Source organism: Trachypithecus francoisi, unplaced genomic scaffold, assembly GCF_009764315.1.
Source record: "Trachypithecus francoisi isolate TF-2019V2 unplaced genomic scaffold, Tfra_2.0 Lachesis_group12, whole genome shotgun sequence".
NCBI lineage: Eukaryota > Metazoa > Chordata > Mammalia > Primates > Cercopithecidae > Trachypithecus > Trachypithecus francoisi.
This window is the reverse complement of record NW_022681457.1, coordinates 93,791,521-93,814,711: the sequence shown is the minus strand read 5'-3', so window position 1 is coordinate 93,814,711 and position 23,191 is coordinate 93,791,521. Positions and strand designations below refer to the sequence as shown.

The window sequence follows — 23,191 nt, the reverse complement described above, 5'->3', positions numbered from 1 at the left end:
ACTGAAGTTCTGAAGAGCTGTTTCAAATATTACAGCTACTCTGATGCAACAGCTAATTCTGGAGAAACACATACTTCATTAAGCCAAAATAAATAGATACATATTCTTGTTTCCCCCATTTTAAGCTTCTAAAACACAAATAAGTCAAACTGTACCATTGCCCAATATAAATATGTTTTGACATTTCTAATTTGGTGTTTTCTATACCTGTGGGCTTAGAAAAGATTAAGAAGCTCCATTTACAAGCAAGGGTGCACACTGAAACACTATAGCTCGGACAGAATAAAGGTGTTGCTAAGAAAAGCTGTTACACTATGAAGTACTTTACTATAATAAGGAAAGGGGTTAAAACATTTTTAATTTGTCAGAAACTGAACAGCCTAAAAGCCATGTATTCAAGTTAAAAAAAAAAAAAAAGAGTGATAGAGCCTCATACTCATCTGATTAGTGTTTATAAAGCAGGGTGGTCTTGGGCAGTTAAAGAAAAAAATAAGAAAAAACACAAAACAGGACCCTAAGTGTACCTTAGTTTCCTCACCTGTAAAAATGGGTAAACAGGTAGAGTGTTCCTTAACCAAAGTGCTTGGGACCAGAAGTGTTACAGATTTCAGACTGTAGACTATTTATGCATGCAAGAGTTACCTTGGGGATGTGACCCAAGTCTAAACACAAAGTTCATTTATGTTTCATACATGCCTTATACACATAACCTGGGAGTAATTCTACTTTTCCGTTGGGGATGCTGAACAAATGAACTGTGTGTTACGTGCCTGTGGTTTTGACTATGACCCATCACATGAGGTCAAGGTCAAGTGTGGAATTTTCCACTTGTGGTGTCATGTTAGTACTCAAAAAGAGTTTGAATTTTCAGATTAGGGATGCTCAACCTGTAATAGATGTTGGGGGTACAGCCGTGTCTACCTTGAACGAGTGGTTGCAACCTGCAATAATGGTCCCAACACTCTCCCAAAAGCCAACAAAAGAGAACCTTTACTGGGCGAGGACTGCTATTACCATTAACATTTGCATTATTCTCTAAATTTTCTCAACTGGCATTTCTACTACTATACTGTGGTCACATGGCCTAAGGTTAAATTTAGGAAAACATCCCAGGGCAAATCTACTGAGCTTGGCATATCAGGCCCCCTCTAAGAATACACATATTCATAGTTTGAACAGTTAACATTTCCTGTTATTTGTGAAAGTATTAACTCATTTTCACCCTGGCTCAACTGACAAATACAAAAAACAAGATTCTCACCACCAAACTACCATCTCAGTGACAGCAGCAGTGTCAACCCTAAGATCAGTTCTTTGTTTCAAATAACATAAATTAGTAGAGGAAAAGACTTCTAAAGGAAGTACAGAAAAGACAATTCAAGACAGCACAGGCATTCTATATACTACAGTGAAGCATATGCATGGGCTTTGGAGTTAAACCTGGTTCAAATTCCAACTCTACAACATTTAAATTGTGTGACTTCAAATGAGACAGCTCTCTAGGTTGGGCACAGTGCCTCACAACTGTAATCCCAACACTCTGGGAGGTCAAGGCGGGTGGATCACTTGAAGTCAGGAGTTTGAGACCAGCCTGGCCAACATGGCGAAACCCCATCTCTACTAAAAATACAAAAATTAGCCAGGCATGGTGGAGGGCACCTGTACTCCCAGCTATTCAGGAGGTTGAGGTGGGAGAATCACTTGAACCCAAGAGGCAGAGATTGCAGTGAGCCGAGATCGCACCACTGAATAAGAGCACGACTCAGTCCCCCCTGAAAAACAAAACAAAACAAAAATACAGAAAACAAAAAACATAACTAATAAGGCAGCTGTCTGAGCCACAAATTTCTAATCTCTAAAATCATCATCTGACAAATCATATGAAAGAAAAGCATTCAGGACAATGCCTGAGAAAAGTTAAGTGCTCGATAAATATTAATGATGGTTAGCAGAGATCATTCTCCTACGAAGAGCTTTCTGTTTTCCCCAAAAAGGGGGATGACCACGGACAGACAGATGACCCTATGTTAACTATGTTCCTATCATAACCATGCCAAAATGTAAACAATTTTTTAAAAAATCTAAGAAATGCTAGGCTACATTTAAGTTCATAATTGCAAATTATATGCTACATAATAAGAAATAAAATTTCAAAGCAATATTTAGTCATGGTTAACTTGACTTGGAGGGATCTCCCCCCAACGAATATCTAAACTGGAAGACACTGTGTTTGTCCTAATGCTGAATTCAATCCATTATACATTTATGGCCCCACTATGGTGATGGTAACTGTGCAACACAGAGTCAAATAACAAAGATGCCTGTCTTTTAAACATCTAGTCTCAAGGGAAAGAAAAAAACACTCATAGGCTGGGCACAGTGGTTCACACCTGGAATGGGAGGAGGACTGCTTGAGCCCAGGAGTTTGACACAACACCAGCCTAGGCAACACTGGCGAGACCACCCCATCTCTACAAAAAATTTAACAATTAGCTAAGTGTGGTGGTGCACACTAGTACCCCTAGCTACTCAGGAGGCTGAGGCAGGAGGATCCAGTGAGCCCAGGAATTCAAGGTTACAGTGAACTGTATTCATGCCACTGCATTCCATCCTCGGCAACAGAGTGAGATCCTGTCTCAAAAAAAAAAAAAAAAAAGAGAGAGAGAGAAACTCATGTATACATCCCACAAGCAAATAAAAACAGTGCAGTAAGTAGCCAGCTAGGGCACTTCACAGGCAAACAATGGGAAAAAAAGCTTACTACAGAAGACCACAGTGTCCAATGACAGGGGCCTAAACCAATGCAGTATTTTCAGCAAACTAAAATCAGATCTGTATTGCTACAATGTATGGTGTCAGCCAAAGGCAGTCAACTAGGAAGGGAACTGGGTGGTACACATGTAGAGACCGGCATGAGGCATGGTGACAGAGCCCTATATGCTCTGGGTCCCAAACCTAGTTAAATCCACAGAATTATCTGGAAGCTCCTTAAAAATACTGATTACAAGGAACAAAACACCACCACCCCCACCCTGACTCCAAGTAAGTTGTAATGATCAGCCATGTTTGGTAATAACTGTAGTATGCCATATTAGGGTAGAAAAAAGAGAAATCAATAAAAGGTTTAAGCAGAAAGATGATGAGGTAAGATCTAAGTCTGAAATCATTTTCTTGAACAATTTAGAGGGGAAAAGGAAGTGAGAGAGGCAAGGAAATTAGAAACACATTAGAGACCAATAAAAGTACCTGAACTATATGATAGACTAGAGGTGGTAGGAGATCTAGGCAAGGGGAGAAATTCCCAAAATATAACTGAGCATCTGGTGGATCCATGGATCAAAAATACATATGCAAGCGGTAGGTGATTAATTTGCCTTTGAACATTTTCAAGTCTGAGGGGCCTATGATACTGCTATGGAGAGATATTAAGCTGGCAGGTAAATGGCACTGAAACTCTGGATGATCTCCACTGGAGACACAGATTTGGGAAAGAGTATAAAGAATGCAAGCCCATCTCAAATGACTTTTCAGCAGGTGAGAAAATCCCTCATGCAGCAGAATGTCTCACCTAGTGTCGCTGCTGCAGCCAATCCAGCTGTGTAGGGGTCCGTCCCTGGGGGAGCAGCGCTGATGATGTATGGATTGGGGACAAACGCAGCGGGAGCTAAACCTGCTGAAAACATACCTGTCAGTAAAAACAAACTTGACTAAAACTGCAGCCCTATCAAATACCTACACAGTTTGGCTATTCACTTCAGGCTGTAGATAAGGGAAAAAATGAAAAAAGAGAAGACGGGACAGGTTGAGGGTAAAGAGAAATTTTAAAAAGGTAACTGCTATACTAAAGATTTTAATGAAATGTTTATATAGTTAAATTTTACCTTTGCTAAAGAAATACTTAAAACTGTATATACAGTTTTAAATTCAGCATAATTTCTAAAAGATTATTAAAATTATAACAGCCTACAATAGAACAATTTTAAAGACATATTAAAATGGGATGAAGTATTTCTACTTAAAACAATTTTACAAACAGTTTTCATGAAATAAAATGTATGGGTATTTATAAAGATTACCATCTACAACTATACATTATCAGACCTAAAGACTTTATGCCTGGCCTTTATTTATTTAGGTTGGAAGTAAGTATATTCTTCTATAGCCTATCACATCCAAGATTAGCTATCTCCTTTCTACTCAATCATGCCATTTTGACATATTAAAAAAAAAATTCTACTTCTACTTGTTTACACTTAATGGACTCTATTTCTAAGAGACCTTAAGAAGGTCCAGGGGGAAGAAACATCTAGGCAGTACGATGAAAACGTCGCTCAAAACTTTAACAACTGTTACAGGAAAAGGGCAAAGCTACTTTAAAACCAGTAATTATACGAGAATACTTTTAAATTTTTTCAATGCATACTGACTGGAAAATGGATTTATACTGTTTTGTTCATAAAATGAGAAGCTGATAGTCTATAGAACCACAACTTATTTAATCAACGTCATCCAAATCTTACCAAAAGAGCTAATGGTAGTCACCAATCGCTATTGTGATAAATACTTTAAATCCTGAAACAGCTGAGGTAGGGCAATGGGTGAACACTGAAGAAATCTTACGATGTGGGTCTATAAGCAATGTCAAAAATAATGTGGCTAGAGAGACAACTGGACAAAAGGAAGAAGCCACTTACTCTGTCTGAGGGATTTGTCTGAACTTTTAGAACCAGTTTAAATTACTGGGTTTCACAGCAACCAGTTATCCTAAAATGGCGGCCACACCTATCATGAAAGAGCTATGGGCTTAAGGACTTACCGATGTGCGGCTGATGAGCAGCTGCCAGTGCATACTGCTGCTGCTGAGCAGCTGTCAACTGCTGGACAGCAAGCGCATTAGGTCTTTGGAACAGCTGAGGCAAGAGGAAAAACATGGTGTGGTTAGGGAAACTGTCTTACAAAATCATTTAAAAACCTCTCTGACTAAAAATTTTAATAAACACTTGTTTAGGCATGATACTTTAACAACAACAAATGTTCTCACACTCTACTTCAGTCCCATGGGATTAAAATGTTTCACAGTTCTGTTCTCCCTGTCTCTCTTTACTTCAATTTGCTGTGCCCTGGTTCCATGAGCTGCCTGCTTCACAGATTATATGTCCCCTGAACCACAAACACACACTCTCTCTCTCACACACACACATATATGAGATATCTATATATAGATATCGATATAGATATAGATATCTCATATATGTGCATGCAAAAGCCCTAAAGGTTATCAGGTCTACAGGTCCTGCCTGATCTAAGGCAAAGTTAAAAATTAGACAACTGATTTGCCACATTGCCCCTAGTGCTGAATCTCCTTTCAAGAGCCCACAAATAACTGAATTAATCCTCATCTACTCACATTTTGGAGAAGAATATGAAAAGTGTTCACTCCATCCTCTGAGCTGTCTCATTCCCAAAATGGTATTGAATAACTTCCTCAACTAGTAGCTTATCCTAATGAGTAAATTAGATACCTGCCCAACTTTCGGGAGCTCCAGAATCTTCTGGGATATTATTCTTTGTATATTGAAAATAAAACAGCAGAAAACAGCAGCTACTAACAAAATTTGGATTATGAGCTCACACCTAGCATACTTCTTAGTTCTAAAGAAAAGAAAGTTCAAAGGCCTTAACGACACTAAGAATGTCTTATGATTAATACAAAATCAGTCATTCACTCATTAATTCAACAAATATTTATGAAACAAATGATACCTGCTAGGCACTGTGCAAGGAACTAGGGATACAACTAGTGAATGAAACAATACATAATTCTGCCCTGATGGAGATTACATTTTAGTATGAATAGTATTGGTACAAAGAAAGAGGATTCCAGTAACCTGATTTGTGGTTCACCTAAACGGGCCTCCTTCCAAGGAGTCACACTGAAGACTTCAATGATGGCTAAAATCAGACTGAAAGCACTTACTTTTTTTTTTTTTTTTTTTTTTGAGACGGAGTCTCGCTGTGTCGCCCAGGCTGGAGTGCAGTGGCCGGATCTCAGCTCACTGCAAGCTCCGCCTCCCGGGTTTACGCCATTCTCCTGCCTCAGCCTCCCGAGTAGCCTGCCACCTCACCCGACTAGTTTTTCGTATTTTTTAGTAGAGACGGGGTTTCACCGTATTAGCCAGGATGGTCTCGATCTCCTGACCTCATGATCCGCCCGTCTCGGCCTCCCAAAGTGCTGGGATTACAGGCTGGAGCCACCGCGCCCGGCAGAAAGCACTTACTGAAGGGACCTCCCTGGATAGGACCTTCAACCTACCTGCTCTTCCTACAGGATTTTTCAACAGCTCAGCTGACATTGCTGGATGATGTATAACAGACACCATGGATCTTGAATTACAGATGTCCTCATAAAGAGACCTGATTGTTTCAGACATTAGGAGATAATGTCATTCTACCAACTCAGCTTAATCACTGTCATGACTGGACTTACTCTTATCTTAGGTGGTGGAGAGATTTTATCCTGAGATTTGGCTACTCTCTACACCTCAAACATATGAGGGGGCTAATTTTAGATTAAAAGAAAACAAAAAGTGAATACTTTGAAGGTACTGGCCAATTTCACCTGTTAGCTCTCTAGTTTTAGTCTCTGCTTTTGGAGTATGAATGTCAAAAGTAATCATGAACAGATTTCAAAAATATTTTTTTTTTTCCATAAGTTAAAGAAAAACTTCATTGTGATGCTGGTAAAAAGGAAACAGTATTACTAAATATCAAGTCTTTTTTTTTTTTTTTGAGGCGGAGTCTCGCTCTGTCGCCCGGACTAGACTGCAGTGGCCAGATCTCAGCTCACTGCAAGCTCCGCCTCCCGCGTTTACGCCATTCTCCTGCCTCAGCCTCCCAAGTAGCTGGGACTACAGGCGCCCGCCACCTCGCCCGGCTAGTTTTTGTATTTTTAGTAGAGACGGGGTTTCACCGTGTTAGCCAGGATGGTCTCGATCTCCTGACCTCGTGATCCGCCCATCTCGGCCTCCCAAAGTGCTGGGATTACAGGCCTGAGCCACCGCGCCCGGCCAATATCAAGTCTTAAAAAGAAATAGGGGAAATGAATCTACTGACAGACATTATCAAAACATTTGTCCTCCAGGAAGGGAGCCAGTCAAGACTATTTGGTAACAGTGTGCTTGTGATTTCTGCAAGTTGTTTTCACATTTCTGTCTTACTAAAGATGTGCTCACACAGTATTCCCTCCAACAGGAGGCAGTCCACCCAAGAGGGGCAGCCAGGAGTGGGAAAATAAGTAAAACAGTAGAAAGTTACTTTTAAATTATTTCCAAGGTTGTGAAAACATCTCATAGTTCCACTAAATATGTACTGTCTCTTCAATGAGTTTCTAGAATTTTCTTGTCCTAAAACCTTTTGCAACATTTAACGTATCAGATACTGTTTGTGCTAGCTTCTTCTCTCTACCCTTCTTCGCCCTACTGAAAACAAAACCATTTCATTCAACAGATGTTTTTTGAGCACCTATTATTAGGTAGGTGCTGTGACATGGAACTGGGGAAATAAAGACAGAATGCTCAGAACACAACTCTTAAGGGTATCTCGATTTATTAACCAAAAACAGTAGTCCACTGCCATTCCATCTGACTTAACCTCACTTCATATATTTTTGTTTGTTTGAAGAGTCGAAGTCTTACTCTGTCTGTCACCCAGGCTTAAATGCAGTGACATAATCATGGCTCACTATAGCCACAAACCCCTGGACTCAAGCAATCCTCCTGCCTCAGCCTCCAAGTAGCTGTGCATGCCACCACGCCTGGCCAATTTTTTTTTTTTTTAACTTTTTTGTAGAGATGAAGTTGCTCATGCTGGTCTGGCACTCCTGGGCTCAAATGATCCTTCTACTTTGGCCTCCCAAAGGGCTGAAATTACAGGTGTGAGTTACCACACCTGGGCTATATATTTTTTAAATATTACATGTAAGTCACTTTATGTATGTGTACTATATCTGTAAATATATATGGAAATACATGGCACGTGGGAATACCACAAAAGTAATCATTCCACGTAACACTGGCTTGTGGTTGGTTTTCATCATCGTATTAAAACATTTTGAAAGCAGGAACTACTTTTAACTAAAAGTAAACAAGCCTTACAAGAGACCCCATATAGCTTATGTTTGAGAGCTGATTAATATCTTAGTAATTATGGTGAATAGAAAAGGATTTTCTTGAGATCATCTTGCAGTAAACAACTTAACAAAAGTAAATTGTACATCTATAGCAGACAGATTTGATTACAGAATAGATTACAGCAATTTTGGTACATTCTCTTTATGTAAATGGTGCAATATTAACTGGAAATACAGAGTATTCAAAACAAATTGGGTAATTGGCAAGTGACAGATTCCAAAGGATCCTGAAAAACTCACATAAATGCCATCTGCTGGGCAAAGCATTGAGCTCTACTAACATTTTCATGTTTTTCACAAAGCAAGCGAATATCCCATAACTGAGAAACAAAACACTGTGAGAGTTGGGGGAAATGCTTAAAGGTCGGTATAATGATAAATGTGACGCTGTTAACTATAATTCACTTGGGTAGATTTCACAAGTTGTTCAAGAGTCTGAATGCTGGGGAAAATGGATCATCTACTTCAAGCATATCAAGGCTCCTAATAAATACTGAAGGCATAGTTTAAGAAGTAGACAAGCTGGTTTGCCTCCTTTCTCTGTCACTTACTATATTAAAAACACTCTATAGGGCTCTTATTCCAGAAAGGAATCCAGGCAGCCAAAAACACCCAATATAGTGACTGACATGTAGTTGGCATCTTATAAAAGACAGCTACTACTATTATTACTGTTGTTGTTATCAACAGCAGTTGCTGACATAAAAAATTATGTAGTTTTCTAAATCTGGAGGAGTAATGTCTAAATAAGGAGTCAGTAAATGTAAAAGACTACTCAGCCCCGCTCCCCTGACGGCCACAATAAAATGCACTACCAGCCCTGACTTTTTTTTTTTCTTACCAGTTTGAGACTATATACATAGTAGACAAAGGTTAAGAGCACTGACTCTGGAGCCAGACAGCCTTGGTTTCTATCTCAGCTCACCAGTGACTTGCTATGTCACCTCTGGCAAATCGTTTAATCTCTCTGCACCTCATTCTCCTCTTCTCTTTAATATGACAATAAAGATATATGTAACACGGCAGGTTGCTGTGGGGATTAAAATTAACACATGTATTTATAAAAGTCCTTTATGTGTGATATTCTTTCTGATGAATGGGGAGGGCACCCCCAATAGACTCAGCCCTTCTGAGAGTCACCCTTTATAGTTCCTTCCCAGAGCCAGGCAGCCCAAGCAGACCAAGAGCAGAGGGCAGGACTCCTCCTAGTCTGTATTAAGAGTCAAAATCGGCCAGGCACAGTGGCTCACGCCTTTAAAGCTAGCACTCTGGGAGGCCGAGGCAGGTGGATCACCTGAGGTCAGGAGTTCGAGACCAGTCTGACCAATATGGAGAAACCCCATCTCTACTAAAAATACAAAATTAGCTGGGAGTGGTGGTGCACACCTGTAATCCCAGCTATTCGGGAGGCTGAGGCAGAAGAATCGTTTGAACCTGGGAGGTGGAAGCTGAGGTGAGCCGAGATCGCCATTGCACTCCAGCCTAAGCAACAAGAGTGAAACTCCGTCTCAAAAAAAAAAAAAAAAAAAAAAGAGTCAAAATCTCACTGCACCAGGACCACCAGCTACTATCAGTGGGTCACAAAGATAACAGGAAAGAAAGAAAACCATTTTTGTTTTAATGGATGAGTACTTTCTGCATTATACTACTTTAAGAAAAAGCTATGTAGTTGAATTTGAAGGTGAGACAACTCCACCTATCAGAAGGCTCTGCATTTCTAATACAAAGTCCAAAGGAAACGGCCTGAAGCTAGAAACCAAAATAATAGCTATTTGCATTGCTTGTATTAGATGACCTTCAAACAAGTCCCTAAACTTCACTGTTTTTTCTTTCTTTTTTTTTTTTTTTTTTTTTTTGAGACAGACAGAGTCTCGCTCTGTCCCCGAGGCTGGAGCGCAGTAGTGCAATCTTGGCTCACCGCAACCTCCGCCTCCCAGGTTCAAGCGATTCTCCTGTCTAAGCCTCTAGAGTAGGTAGGATTACAGGCTTGCACCACCACACCTGGCTAATTTTTGTATTTTTACTAGAGACGGGGTTTCACCATGTTGGCCAGGTTGATCTCGAACTCCTGACCTTGGGTGATCCGCCAGCCTCAGCCTCCCAAAGTGTTGGGATTACAGGCATGAGCCACCGTGCTTGGCCTCTTATGTCTAAAAATAAAATAGCTGCCCTACCTCATGGGGTTGTTTTCAGAGTTCACAGAGAAAATCCCTTCAAAACAGTAAAAGCACTATATCAATGATGGGATTCTAAAATTTTAAGAAAAAGGTTTATTTTGGAGTAATTCCTCGGCATATGAAATCTGTGAAATCTTATTACTGTTTGAAGCTTCTAGATCAAAGCCTAGTTTATACCAGGTTATTCGAACTACTACAATGATCAACTAATGATTACAATGATTTTTGGTAGGCGCATACAAATTAAACCATGATGCTAAACTAAAAAAAAAAACATCATCATCATCATCATCATCTTCATCATCATCATCATCATCTGTGCATCTTTGGCAGATAAAGAATCTGATTCCAAAACAAATGAGGTCCTAGGGAAAAACAAAACACATCCCTCCACTAAGTATATTAATACCTTTTGAGAAAAACTTCACCATAAGTAAAATTTGAACAAAGTCAAATAACAATAGAGGTAAGCTTCAACTGATCAATTACTAGCCACTCTTTGCCAGTTAACTATACACATGACACTTGATAGAATAATCATTTGTAAATTAAAGAAAAAGTTGAGCATATTAAATACCTACATCGAAAGTATATACACACTTGGCCTCACGAGAATGACATTTAATCACACTGTCAAACTTTTAACAACACATGCCGATTTCCACTCCCCTCTGACTGTAGTCGTGCAGGAATGAATACCACACTTCAACTTTCATTTTCAGAATATTGAATCTTTGTTAAAATTCATGCTTAACAGATGACAGTTTTGGTACAACAGTGTCCAATTTTGTAAAACATACTACATTAGGCTATTTTTAGATTAACTGAATTCTAAATAAAGAACAACAATACAATTAATTAATCCTACACTGATATAATCCTGGCTTTGGTTTGTGCCATGTTTGTAATATAATACAACCTGGTAACAATTTTTTTTTTAAGACGGAGTCTCACTCTCGCCCAGGGTGGAGCGTGGTGGCATGATCTCAGCTCGCTGCAACCTCCGCCTCCCGGGTTCAGGCAATTCTCCTGCCTCAGCCTCCCAAGTAGCTGGGCATGCTACTTTTTGTATTTTTACACGCCCAGCTAATTTTTCTATTTTTAGTAGAAAGGGGGTTTTACCATATTGGCCAGGCTGCTCTTGAGCTCCTGACCTCGTGATCTGCCCACCTCGGCCTCCCAAAGTGCTGAGATTACAGGTGTGAGCCACTGTGCCTGGCCAAAACCTAGTAATAATTTTCTAAACTGCATTTAAGGAAAGAAACAGGCAACTGTATAGCATTTTGTAAAAAATAAATACTGCTCCAACATCACAGTACAAAATGGTATGAACACATTATGCATGAACTGCTCACAGCTGTTTTCCAGGATTAAGAAGACAATGAAGTGAATTTGAGACAAAGGAAGAACACTTCAGAAATAACGAGCATTTCAAGCTGACAAAATACTCCAAATCAGAGGTTCTGAACCCAAGGTATTTGTACTTGGGTGGGTAATACTGCATCTTTATCTCACGCACATCCACTTGAAATTTAGCATGTTCTTCAATTAAGATTGTAGACAACAAACTACATTAACTTTAGCGATACACCTGAGACATTATCACAACCAGAACTCAAATATACGTTCATGTTACTTTACAGTTGTTAGAGATATCTCAAAATCTTGCTCATGCTCATTATGACAGCCAGTACATCTACTTCTATTTCATGTATCATATCATAAATAAATGTATAATTAACTTTGTTTTTAAATATGACAGCTATTTTTATACCACTGGTTTCCTCTGTAATCCTACGTTATACCTTTTAAACATTATTCTGAGAAGTAGTCCACATGGTTCACCTATTAAAGTTCATGGCACACACAAAAACAAACAAAAAAGAATTAGAAACTCCCACTCTTATAAACAAACCTTAAAAGGGTTAAATTCAGAGTGATTAACAGTGACCAGACAACCAACTGACTAATCAAAATCCCATGTCACAGCTAACAAGAACTAAGTTTGCAATTAATTAAATGAAAATTACCTTTTCCCTATTTGCAGGCTGCTCCATGTCATCTATCTCATTATAGGCTGATAATAAGTTTGATGAAACCAGCTTATTACACCAAATGAAAGCCAAGATTGAAAGAAAATAGCACAAAAGAGGGAATTACTTATTTTGTCAACCTCCAAACCAGATTCCTATTCTAAAAAAATCACAAATAAAGCAAACCTACCATTTGCAGCAAACAACTCTAAACCAAGAAAAATGATCACCTTTGTTGCTTATTTCAGAAAGCCAAGATAAAAAGAGCAGAATGTACAGAAAAATATGTACTGCACTAGATCTCTGGTTCAGTCCTCACAATCAACAGTACTGTCTGAGACTTCCAGCTGGTTCTCAAGGCCTCCAGGACCTGGACTCAATTTTCAAAGGCACCTGTACCTCCTTGTCCTCTTCTACACTCAACTTCTACTCCCTTCAGCATAGGCCCATACCGTGGTCATTCCCAGCTCCACACCTCTGCTCTGACCTGCAACAAAACGTATTCCACCTGTCCTTCAAGTCAGTTGCATGCAACCTTTGTCCTCACTGAGCCCTCCCCTTGTCTGATAGGATTCAGAATCCACCAATTTAGCGCTTAGTTCCCCAAATGTTCCACTACTGTTTCATTCAGAACCTAAGGTTCCTAGAAGAACACAACAGTCAACAGTTAACTGAATAGTAAGAGTAAGAGAACATCTCAAACTGCTGCTAAACTCACATTAACCACAAAAAAACTAAACTATAACAATTAAGTCATTCCTCCTTTAAAGTGTCTTTTCATTTCCTATAGTGAATACAGCGTAAGACTCACAACACCATCTCTTCAACCTCTCTAGTTATTTTTCTTCAACCTAAACCACCAACCAGACTACTTCTACATTATCTACTAGTGAACACATACCTGTTTTACTATTTCCTCCACTAGAATTCTCATCTTCTTCCTATATAAGCAAGTCTTTCACAGCACAGCTAAAGAACCACCTCCTCTGGCCAGGCGTGGTGGCTCATGCCTGTAATCTCAGCACTTTGGGAGGTCGAGGCGGGCAGATCACCTGAGGCCAGGAGTTCGAAACCAGCCCAGCCAATAAAGTGAAACCCCATCTCTATTAAAACTACAAAAATTAGCCAGGCACGGTGGTGGGTGTCTGTAATCCCAGTTACTCGGGAGGCTGAAGCAGGAGAATTGCTTGAACCCAGGAGACAGAAGCTGCAGTGAGCCAAGATTGTACTATTGTACTCCAGCCTGAGCAACAGAGAGAGACTCAAAAAAAAAAAAAAAAAAACCACCTCTTCCACAAGTCCTTCCCTTCCACAAGAGACCAGAAACCAGAGTACACGCTCCATAGTCGTAGGGTTCCAAGGATATGGGCATAAATGGTCTCATCACTTGTCATTGAGTACCTCCATGCACAATTTAAATGATAAAATGAGTCACAATGACTAACTTGAGAGCAAATCAAGAGGAGGAAAGGGAATCATATTCTATTCAAGAAAGATATGGTTGGCTACAAAGAACAAAAGATATGAACAGAAGGCTGTATCTGTAGAACACAGATCTGTGATCTCCCTAAAGTTACCTACAAAACTGAGTGTCAGAGAACTAATGTACATTTTTCTCATGAGAGAGACCATGGTTTCTGATCAGATGACAACAGAGTGAACCTTAAAAGATTAAGTTCTGATCCAAGAACTAACTTTCCTGGATATAATACAGTATAGTTATTTGTACATAAGGCGTAAGCTGGATCCAAAGAACACACATATTAGAAAACATGGTAGTTCTCAAAGAGTAGCCTCCAGACCTCCTGAAAGGCTAGCTTCAAATTTTAATTTTGGGAAGAATATTACATACAGAGGATGCACTGAGATATTATAATAGGGATGGGGGAAAGTCCCCTGAAACCTTGTTCTGCTAAAGCAATGCAGAGGAAACGGGATACGGTTCAGTCTTTGCCCTCAAGGAGCTTCCAATCTGGCAAGGACTATTAGACAAGTAATCACAACACAAGACAAAACATGGTAACACCTTCTCTTAAAGGAAACACAAAATGCTATGGGAGGCAGATATGACAGCTTTTTGGTTTGGAGGCAGATATGACAGCTTTTTGGTTTGGAGACTAGAAAAGGAACATGACAGTACTGAACCTTGACAAATGAGGTGAATTTAAATTAGAAATGAAAAGTGGAATAAATTGTAATGAAAACCAAAAGGGTAAGGAATAAAATGTAAGAAATAAACACCAATTTCCAATAGAAAAGGAATCCTTCCTTCTTGACAACTAGTAGCTCTTATACAGGAACACTGAGAGATTGAGGGTCTTAAAGATACTAGGAGGCTTACGCCAGTGGTTCCCAGGTATGCTATTAGGGCCCCCGGTACAAGAATGTATAAAACAAACTACTCAGAAAAGAATTATGGCCCACGAGACAAAACAACACTCACATCATGACAGTCGTATGTTTGTGTAAAAATGCCTCTATGTTGCACCAACCAAGACATGCATAGGAAACCTGAATCCAACAAGAGATTAACTTTCAAAATAATGTTTACTTTCAAAAACTGCTGAGATATATGGTGAGGGCACCCTTGGTTTTTTATTTTTGAATAAGTGGTAGCTATGATGTAATCATGCTAACTACTTGTGGCTACACAGAAGTACATTTCTGTTCAAGTTCTCACAATTGTCCAGCCTCCAAAAACTGGTAAAATTATTTTGAAACCAAAGATCAATAAACCAAAAAAGAATCTCGACTCTGATTATGAAGTGAAGAACAGTTAAAAAAAAAAAAAAAGAAAAGAAAGAAAGAAAGAACCATATATTTTTGTTCGTAAGAAATTTGAGACAAGCTCTTCTTAAAAAACACAGAAAGGGGGCCGGGCGCGGTGGCTCAAGCCTGTAATCCTGGCACTTTGGGAGGCCGAGACGGGCGGATCACAAGGTCAGGACATCGAGACCATCCTGGCTAACATGGTGAAACCACGTCTCTACTAAAAAATACAAAAAAACTAGCCGGACGAGGTGGCGGGCGCCTGTAGTCCCAGCTACTCGGGAGGCTGAGGCAGGAGAATGGCGTGAACCCGGGAAGCGGAGCTTGCAGTGAGTCGGGATCCAGCCACTACACTCCAGCCTGGGCGACAGAGTCAGACTTTGTCTTTAAAAAAAAAAAAAAAAAAAAAAAAAAAAACACACACACACACACAGAAAGGGTTAGACTGCATTACACTGGGAATGGAAGCTAAGAACCAAAACTGGCCGTAAAGAAGACAAAAAAGCACAGAAAGTCAATTCACATGGGGAGGCGGGCATACCTACTAAGAACTGCATGGAGAAGAGTGTACACTTTTAGTTTACTCGCTCTGAAAGATATTTTGTTAATTTAACCTTATATGAATATGCACATTCACACAATCCCTTAAAGGTATTTATTGTTCATAAACCACAAAGGAGACTTAAATTAAAGGAAAACTTCATATGTTTAACTTTTTACTCTATCAATCAAAATTAATTTAGTATCAGCTGTTTATGACAATAAAGGTACAACATGTCGTAACTAATCTCCAAAGACCATAAGCAAATTTCCCTACACAGAATTTCTCAACTTCAAAATGAGATGCTAACCTTTCAAACCCAGAAGTCTGTATTAACCATCTATTACAAACCTACTAAGGAGTAACAGAAATTCACAGTCAAACTGCTTCCGCCACAAGAGAGAACTTATACTTAGCAAGACTGGGAAACTAGTAGCCCCTCTTTTGTAGTTCAGACAGCTGACCTTTCTTTAAAAATAAAATAAAATAAAATAAAATAAAATAAAATAAACACAGAGATCAGTTAACCCTAGAGGTAGTCCTACATGTCTTCAAAAATAGAAGGTAGACATATGACATCTTCAGGGACGTATGAATTAAAAAAAAAAAAAAAGAGCCAAGCAATTTCATGGTCGAGTTGAAGTTGAATGATTTGTGTGTGTGGTTTCCTCTGATCACATTCTAATACTTTTGAAAGATGCCAAATCTTTATCTATGTTATCTGGAGTAACTCGTTTAACTCTAAGACACAACCGGTAAGATGACCTGGCACTACACTCCTGACAGCGGTGGATAGTAGAGTTTACTATTTTAAAAACAAAACAAATCAACGGCATCACAACCACATAAATCTTCAGAGAGATTAATTTAGCACCCAAGAGGGTTGTGTTACAAGAGGCAACACTACCTCATCCACTCCCCAGCTACTAAGGAGAGATAAGAGCCAAAGGAAGTACACATAGAGCAGGGTGGCCTCTTGCCAGTGACCTCAGCATAGGTACCAGCTTCATGAGGGGACTCTGTAAACCTACATCACTAACAGGTTCATAAGGGCTAGCTATGGATAGCCTGAAACAATGCCACCTCCTCCCCCATCCCCCCTTCCTTAATCACTTGAACAACGTGCTGGCTGGAGGGAGAATAGAGAGGGTGACAGAGACACACACAGTACCTGTTGTTGAGAATTGTAGTCAAAAAGTCCCACAGTTGCTGCTGCTGAGTCCACAGGTACCTGCGTGCCTGAATAATCAAACTGAAGAGGCTCCATGCCCACATGTTCCATGGGGTCCAAGGGGACACTCTGGGACTCCATGTTGGAGAAATCCTCCACAGGCTTGGCACCATTGGTGCTGGTCAGCTGGGCTAAGCCCTCAGAACCATTCTGGTTTGGACCCAGAAGATCCACTTCATTAGCAGAGTTCTGGCAATTACCAGGGGTACGGCTAAACAGAGAAAGTAAAGGGCATTAAACCTTATTTTCAGTGGGGAGGGACTACAGCAACCCAAGTTTAAGGACAATGTCCTCAACATAGCTCATTATCAACAGTATTTAAAACTATTTCTATAAAACAACCAGAGATACTTTACAGTGCTTACAGGGTTACATCTTCTAAACTGATGCTTCTATTGCTGGCAATTCCATGTAATTCACCCCTTAAATTCACATTAATTGCTATTAATTTACATCCCTTCACCAAGGGGGCCAGGTTTGAGGAAAACTGAAATAAAGTGGAAAAATCACTGTCTATGGCATCCATGAAAGCAGATCCTAAAATGCAGGTAGCAAAATATGTCCCATCAAAATGCAACATTTACTCTTTAAATACAGAGACAATGGAAGGAGTTGGTTTCTTGGGAAAATTCCACAACTCAGTGATTCTAAAATGTTTTTATGTTCCTGGCATATTTGTGAGGAAAAAAAGAAAATGAAAAAAGTTTTTACATATGGTATTACTGACCAATGCTAAAACTAACTCCCCTTCTAAGAAACCAAAAGAAGCAGACTATTCCAAAGCAGTACAAGATAAACTCTTTATCTAGAATATGCCCCTGTTAGGGAGACAATTCTAAGAATGAAAAGTAATGTGAAGATGTAATTTATCATCCAAACCCTCTTTTATCTTAGGACATGCCCAAGATAAAAAAGGGGGGGGGGCACTATTGATAATTATTGTGGGACACAAGGTTCTGGGTAACCCAGGGTCTACTATCATCTTATATAAAAGGACTTCAGGATGATATGATCCAAAATCAGACTAATATATAATATTATCAGGAAACTGTAGCCTATGGCAACATTCAATGCCCTTCTTCTCCACTTTCACCCCCCCAACCCCCAAAAAATCCTGTAGTCCAGTAGCTGGCACATATTAAAGATATTATTTGGTTCCTTCTCTTTCTTTCTCTCACTCACACACACACTCACCACTACCACCACCAGCCCCCATTTAATAATACAACGAAATACTGCTATAGGCTGCTATATTCAAGGTGGAGAGGACACCTGAACTCATCTGAAAGACCTTAGGTAAGTATTTATTACCCTGTGCCTTAAATTTCTTCCAAAGATTGTAATTTAGACCAGGCATGGTGGCTCATGCCTGCAATTTCAGCACTTTGGGAGGCCAAGGCAGGCAGACCACTTGAGCTCAGGAGTTCAAGACCAGCCTAGGCAACATGGCGAAACCCCGTCTCTACAAAAGATATAAAAATTAGCCAGGCATGGTGATGCGCGGCTGTAGTCCCAGCTACTCGGGAGGCTGAGGTGGGAAGATTGCTTGAACCCAGGAGGTGGGGGCTGCAGTGAGCTTCATGTCACTGCACTCCAGCCTGGGTAAGAGAGTGAGACCCTGTCTCCAAAAAATAAATAAGTAATTTTCAAAAGGTTTAAGACTGTAATTATTCAACCATGCAACATAACGATAATTAGATTAGGAATACGAAACAACTAATATTTGTCCTACAACGATGGTGCAAAATACATTTTCATTTTGACTTTGGCAGACATTAGAATAAGCAAAGGGGGTTGTGTGTGTGTGTGTGTGTGTGTGTGTGTGTGTGCGCACGCGCGTGCGCGCACGCATTAGCTTTAGACTGATATTAAAATTACTCAAAATTAAATTCTCTACCTGTACTATCACACTGGAGATTTTTAAAAAATCCTCTACCTATATAACTGGACAAGGATTTTTATAGATTTTTCAACAAGAATACGTGCCAACTGTGGAAGATAAATATACATTATTTTAATACTGTGTAAGTTAAATAATAGGGTAAAACCTGTAAATTAATCATGACCAGAGACGGGATGAGAGGCATCTGCAGAAGAGATATGATTAAGAACAAATCATTTAAGCTGCATCTCTGGTTCTTCAAAATGAGGAAAATGATACCTGGTCCACCTACCTCAAAAGGAGCTCATGAGACTCAAATGAGATAATGCATAAGTTCTCAAATGTTTCTCCCTCTAAACCACCAAAGGAATATGACATACTCCATTAGTAACCATAGCTCTCTAATACAATAACTTGGGAGAAACTTAAGAAAGGTTCGAAGGCATCTATCCTAGGTGATTTTAATATTTGAGAATCACTGAAATAGTCTTCTCTGGAATCCTTCTTCAAATTTTAGAGTTCTATGCGAATGCAAAATCTACCATTTTGGCAATGCTTTAGGCATTGACAACTTTTAGAAAATTCCACCTCACCAGTTAATTTACAATCTTTGTAGCACAGCCTACACTAGATTGGATTCTTAAAAAGAAAACATGAGGAGAAGAGGAAAACGAAAATCAAAGTAAAACTAAATCAAAACAAACAAAACCCCATAGCCCACATTAAGAAATCAGAAGTGTAAAACATACAAACCTAAAATCTTTGACGTCTGCATCAATCCCATTCTGCACTGGTAAACCATTGGTCTTGTCCATCACATCACCCTCCTCCTTCAAATCTCCTAGCTTATCTCCATCAAACGTACCCTTGTTCTTCTTTTCACCTTTGTCGTTTTCATCACTGTCTGCATCCCTTGGGCCCTGTTTAAAAAATAGCTTCAGCTTCACTAATCGTCATCAACTAATAATAACGGGCAACCGTTGTGGGCACCAGACTATACTAGATGCTACTCAGAAGAGGATGGTGTTGTGCCCTTTCACACATTACAATCTAATTAACAAACAACACAGAGGCAGGAACACTGCAGAAGATCTTGCCAAATGGGGGAGACAGACATACATTTATGTTACAGAGTTCAGAACAGTCTTACTATATCCAATGTCCCATCAACCCATTTTCTTCCTTCCTTTTTTTTCTTCCTACCCAAAGCCCAGCCATAACTCTGTAGCTCTTGGTCAAGTTCTCTACTCCCAAACCTAACTCTACGTAATAGCATGACTCTTAATAAGCCCCAGGTATGACAGCTAAGAGCATAGAAAAAAAAAATTATTACGCCTGTAAAATGAATTTCATACTTCTCCACTGCACTATGTAAATCCCTCCCTTACTTCTAAATATTGAGCCAAGTGTGGTCTGACATCATATCAACTCAATTATTCTGTACCTGATCTTGGGATATATGCCCTGTCAATTTGCGTCACCTCCCAGCTCTACCCTATAAGCCTCACAGGTATGCATCAACAATTGTCTGATGACCCTTAAGTTTTTTAATGCCTCAAAACAAGTTAACTCTAACTATGAGATTCTTTCACCAAAAGTACTCTAATAACTATCTTCTACCATCTACCGGTAACAAAGATTATTCATGAGATCTCTAAGTGGGAGTATGTTAAATTGAAGCATTTGATGCAAGAGAATTTCTGTCTCAAGTGTTTCAAACTACAAAGCTTAAAATGCTGGGCCTAAAAGAATTTATCTAGTGCTAGACATGTCATGTTTATGTCCTGCCTTCTACAGAAATTAAGTCTATCTCCTCTTACCAACATCCCAAGTTAAGCCCTGGACATATAAAGTACATGTACCTTGGTTTCCAAAAGAAAAGATTTGGTATAGTGACTTGACATAGTACAAAGAGATTTGCAGAACCTTACATCAAAGGGTTAAGGGTTTAACCTTTGTTTTTGCAAAACTAGAGGGAAGCAGCCTTGCTTTTCCCCACCACTGACTCCTAGTTTAAGGAAGAGAAATGCACATGGACCAAGTTCAAGTTCCTGGTACAAGGCAAGATCCACTCAATAGAAGATGAGAGTGGCTGCAAAGCATTTCCAGTCACCAAAACCAAACGTCAATGGGGAGAAATCAACAACGGAGGACACAGCAGCCGACACTCAGTTATAAATAGACTGACTGTGGATGGGCCTGTAGATGCAAAACCAACAGACGCTCTTAAAACTCTTAAGAGAGCACTGGCCCAGAAAGGCTGACATTCTTAAACCTTTCAACTACTACTTTAGAGCCCATTTTACTTCTGAAGTTATTCTCTGTTCAAATGTGATACAGAAAAGGATAATATAAAAAAGGAACAAATATGACAAGGAACTGAGAAAGGATATACCACTTAGCTTCATGCGGCATCAAGACAGTAAATCACAGCTTTGATTTGGCCATTGAGATGTGCCTTTCAGAATAGAATCTTTAAAGTATGTGGCTGTTATTGATTCAAAAGGACTGAACGATAGCCAGTTATGTACCACATTGAGATTCCCCAAAGCCGAGATGGGAATATGATAGGGTTCTAAAGACAAAAAGATCTGTCAAAATATCCAAAGGCAATAGCTTCCTCCATACCCGCAGAGGTAAAACTGACTAAAGCTGTGTACTCATTTTCATATCCCTAGCACTGACTGCAGTGCCTGATAAAAGTTCAATAAATATGATGAAGAAAATTAAAAGGAACAAAAAATCCCGCAAAACTGAACTGTTAAAATAAGAATGATCTTCCTGTTGTCTTTATCATCATTAAATAAGAGTCCCGGGGGTGGTAATATGGTCTAGATGACAACTCTACCTGAATCAGAAACCATTAATGTCAACAGCAAAAGAATATTACAAGAATCATCCCACTGCCTAGCCTAAGTCATCCTCTTCCGCAAGTCTACAAATCAAATCACTGGCTCAGAAGAAACAGTTCAGCTCCAATTTCTCAAAAGGAGTTCAAAAGGTCTGTAGGCAAAAATGGACAGAAAGGGCCAGGCACGGGGGCTCACACCTGTAATTCCAGCACTTTGGAAGGGCCAGGCAGGATCACTTGAGTTCAGGAGTTCGAGACCAGCCTGGCTAACATGGTGAAACCCTGTCTCCACTAAAAATACAAAAATTAGGCAGCACCTGTAATCCTAGCTACTCGGGAGGCTGAGGCAGGACAATCGCTTGAACCCAAGAGGCAGAAGTTGCAGTGAGCTGAGATTGCACCATTGCACTGCAGCCTAGGCAACAAGAGCAAAACTCTTTTATTTATGTATTTATTTATTTTTAAAAAGAGGGGGAAAGAAAGGAGGATAAAGCAGCAGTAGGAAGTTTCAATAAGCAAGACAGCTGGTTGCAGGGGATGTGCACTAGTCAAATCAATGCTCTGCATTATCTTTCCTCAGGGGCTCTTCACAAGGGCTTTACTGAGAACCTGCTCATCTCATCTATAAGCTGTCTGGCCTGAAATCTCTTCTGTGTTGTTGTTGTTGTTGTTGTTTAAGACAGAATCTTGCTCTGTTGCCCAGGCTGGAGTGCAGTGGTGCGATCTCAGCTCACTGAAACCTCCACCTTCCAGGTTCAAGTGATTCTCCTGCCTCAGCCTCCCCAGCAGCTGAGATTACAGGCATGCGCCACCACACCTGGCCTGGCCTGAAATCTTGACCACTAAGTTGCACTCTAAGTCACTAATTTACATTCTCGTTATACTGCCACGGGACAGATTTTCAAATATTTCCCTGCAATGTGCTGCATTTTACCAATATCGTACAGGCCATTCCTACAAAATACCTGGTTTTCTACTCTGAATAAACTATTGATGCATAACCAAAATAGTGGGTTCCTTCTTTTAGAGGGTGGGAGACCCAAGGGAATTTTCTAATTCTTGATCTAGGTAAGTGTTATATGGGTGTTTTGATTTTGAGGAAATTCAAGAAGATGAACATTTACGGCTCGTACACTTCTCTGAACATAGGTTGTATTTCAATAGAAAGTTTACTTAAAAGAAGAAAAACAAAAAAAACCTCAAGAAATCAACAATGGCCCTCCATAAAAACAGCTGGCAGAGGTCTGACTTCTGAGTAAAAACAAAAGCACAAATAGGAAACCATTCTGTAAAAGTCTACTATTAAGAGATGGTATCAGCTGCACGCAGTGGCTCATGCCTGTAATCCTAGCACTTTGGGAGGCAGAAGCAGAAGGATCTAGGTTGAGGCCCAGAGTTCAAGGCAAGCCTGGGCAACACAGAGATGCCATTTCTACAAAAAAGTTTTAAAAAAAAATTAGCTGGGCAAGGTAGCATGTGCCTGTAGTCCTTGCTACTCAGTAGGCTGAGGCAGGAAGAC

General features: G+C 39.8%; 1 protein-coding gene across 23 annotated transcripts in view; it reads right to left on the bottom strand.

The window, feature by feature from the left end:
* The window catches only part of PUM1 (pumilio RNA binding family member 1), a 130,976-nt gene that overhangs the window by 46,253 nt on the left and 61,532 nt on the right, over positions 1-23,191 (bottom strand). For 15 of the 23 annotated variants that reach the window (XM_033227396.1, XM_033227398.1, XM_033227413.1 and 12 more), the window contains 4 exons: positions 19,575-19,741; positions 16,880-17,150; positions 4,817-4,910; positions 3,569-3,685 (listed from right to left, as the gene is read on the bottom strand). In XM_033227396.1, the coding sequence (XP_033083287.1) occupies positions 3,569-3,685; positions 4,817-4,910; positions 16,880-17,150; positions 19,575-19,741 (649 nt within the window). The remainder of the gene's footprint in view (positions 1-3,568; positions 3,686-4,816; positions 4,911-16,879; positions 17,151-19,574; positions 19,742-23,191) is intronic. The other 8 variants (XM_033227399.1, XM_033227402.1, XM_033227408.1 and 5 more) reach the window with 2 other exon arrangements.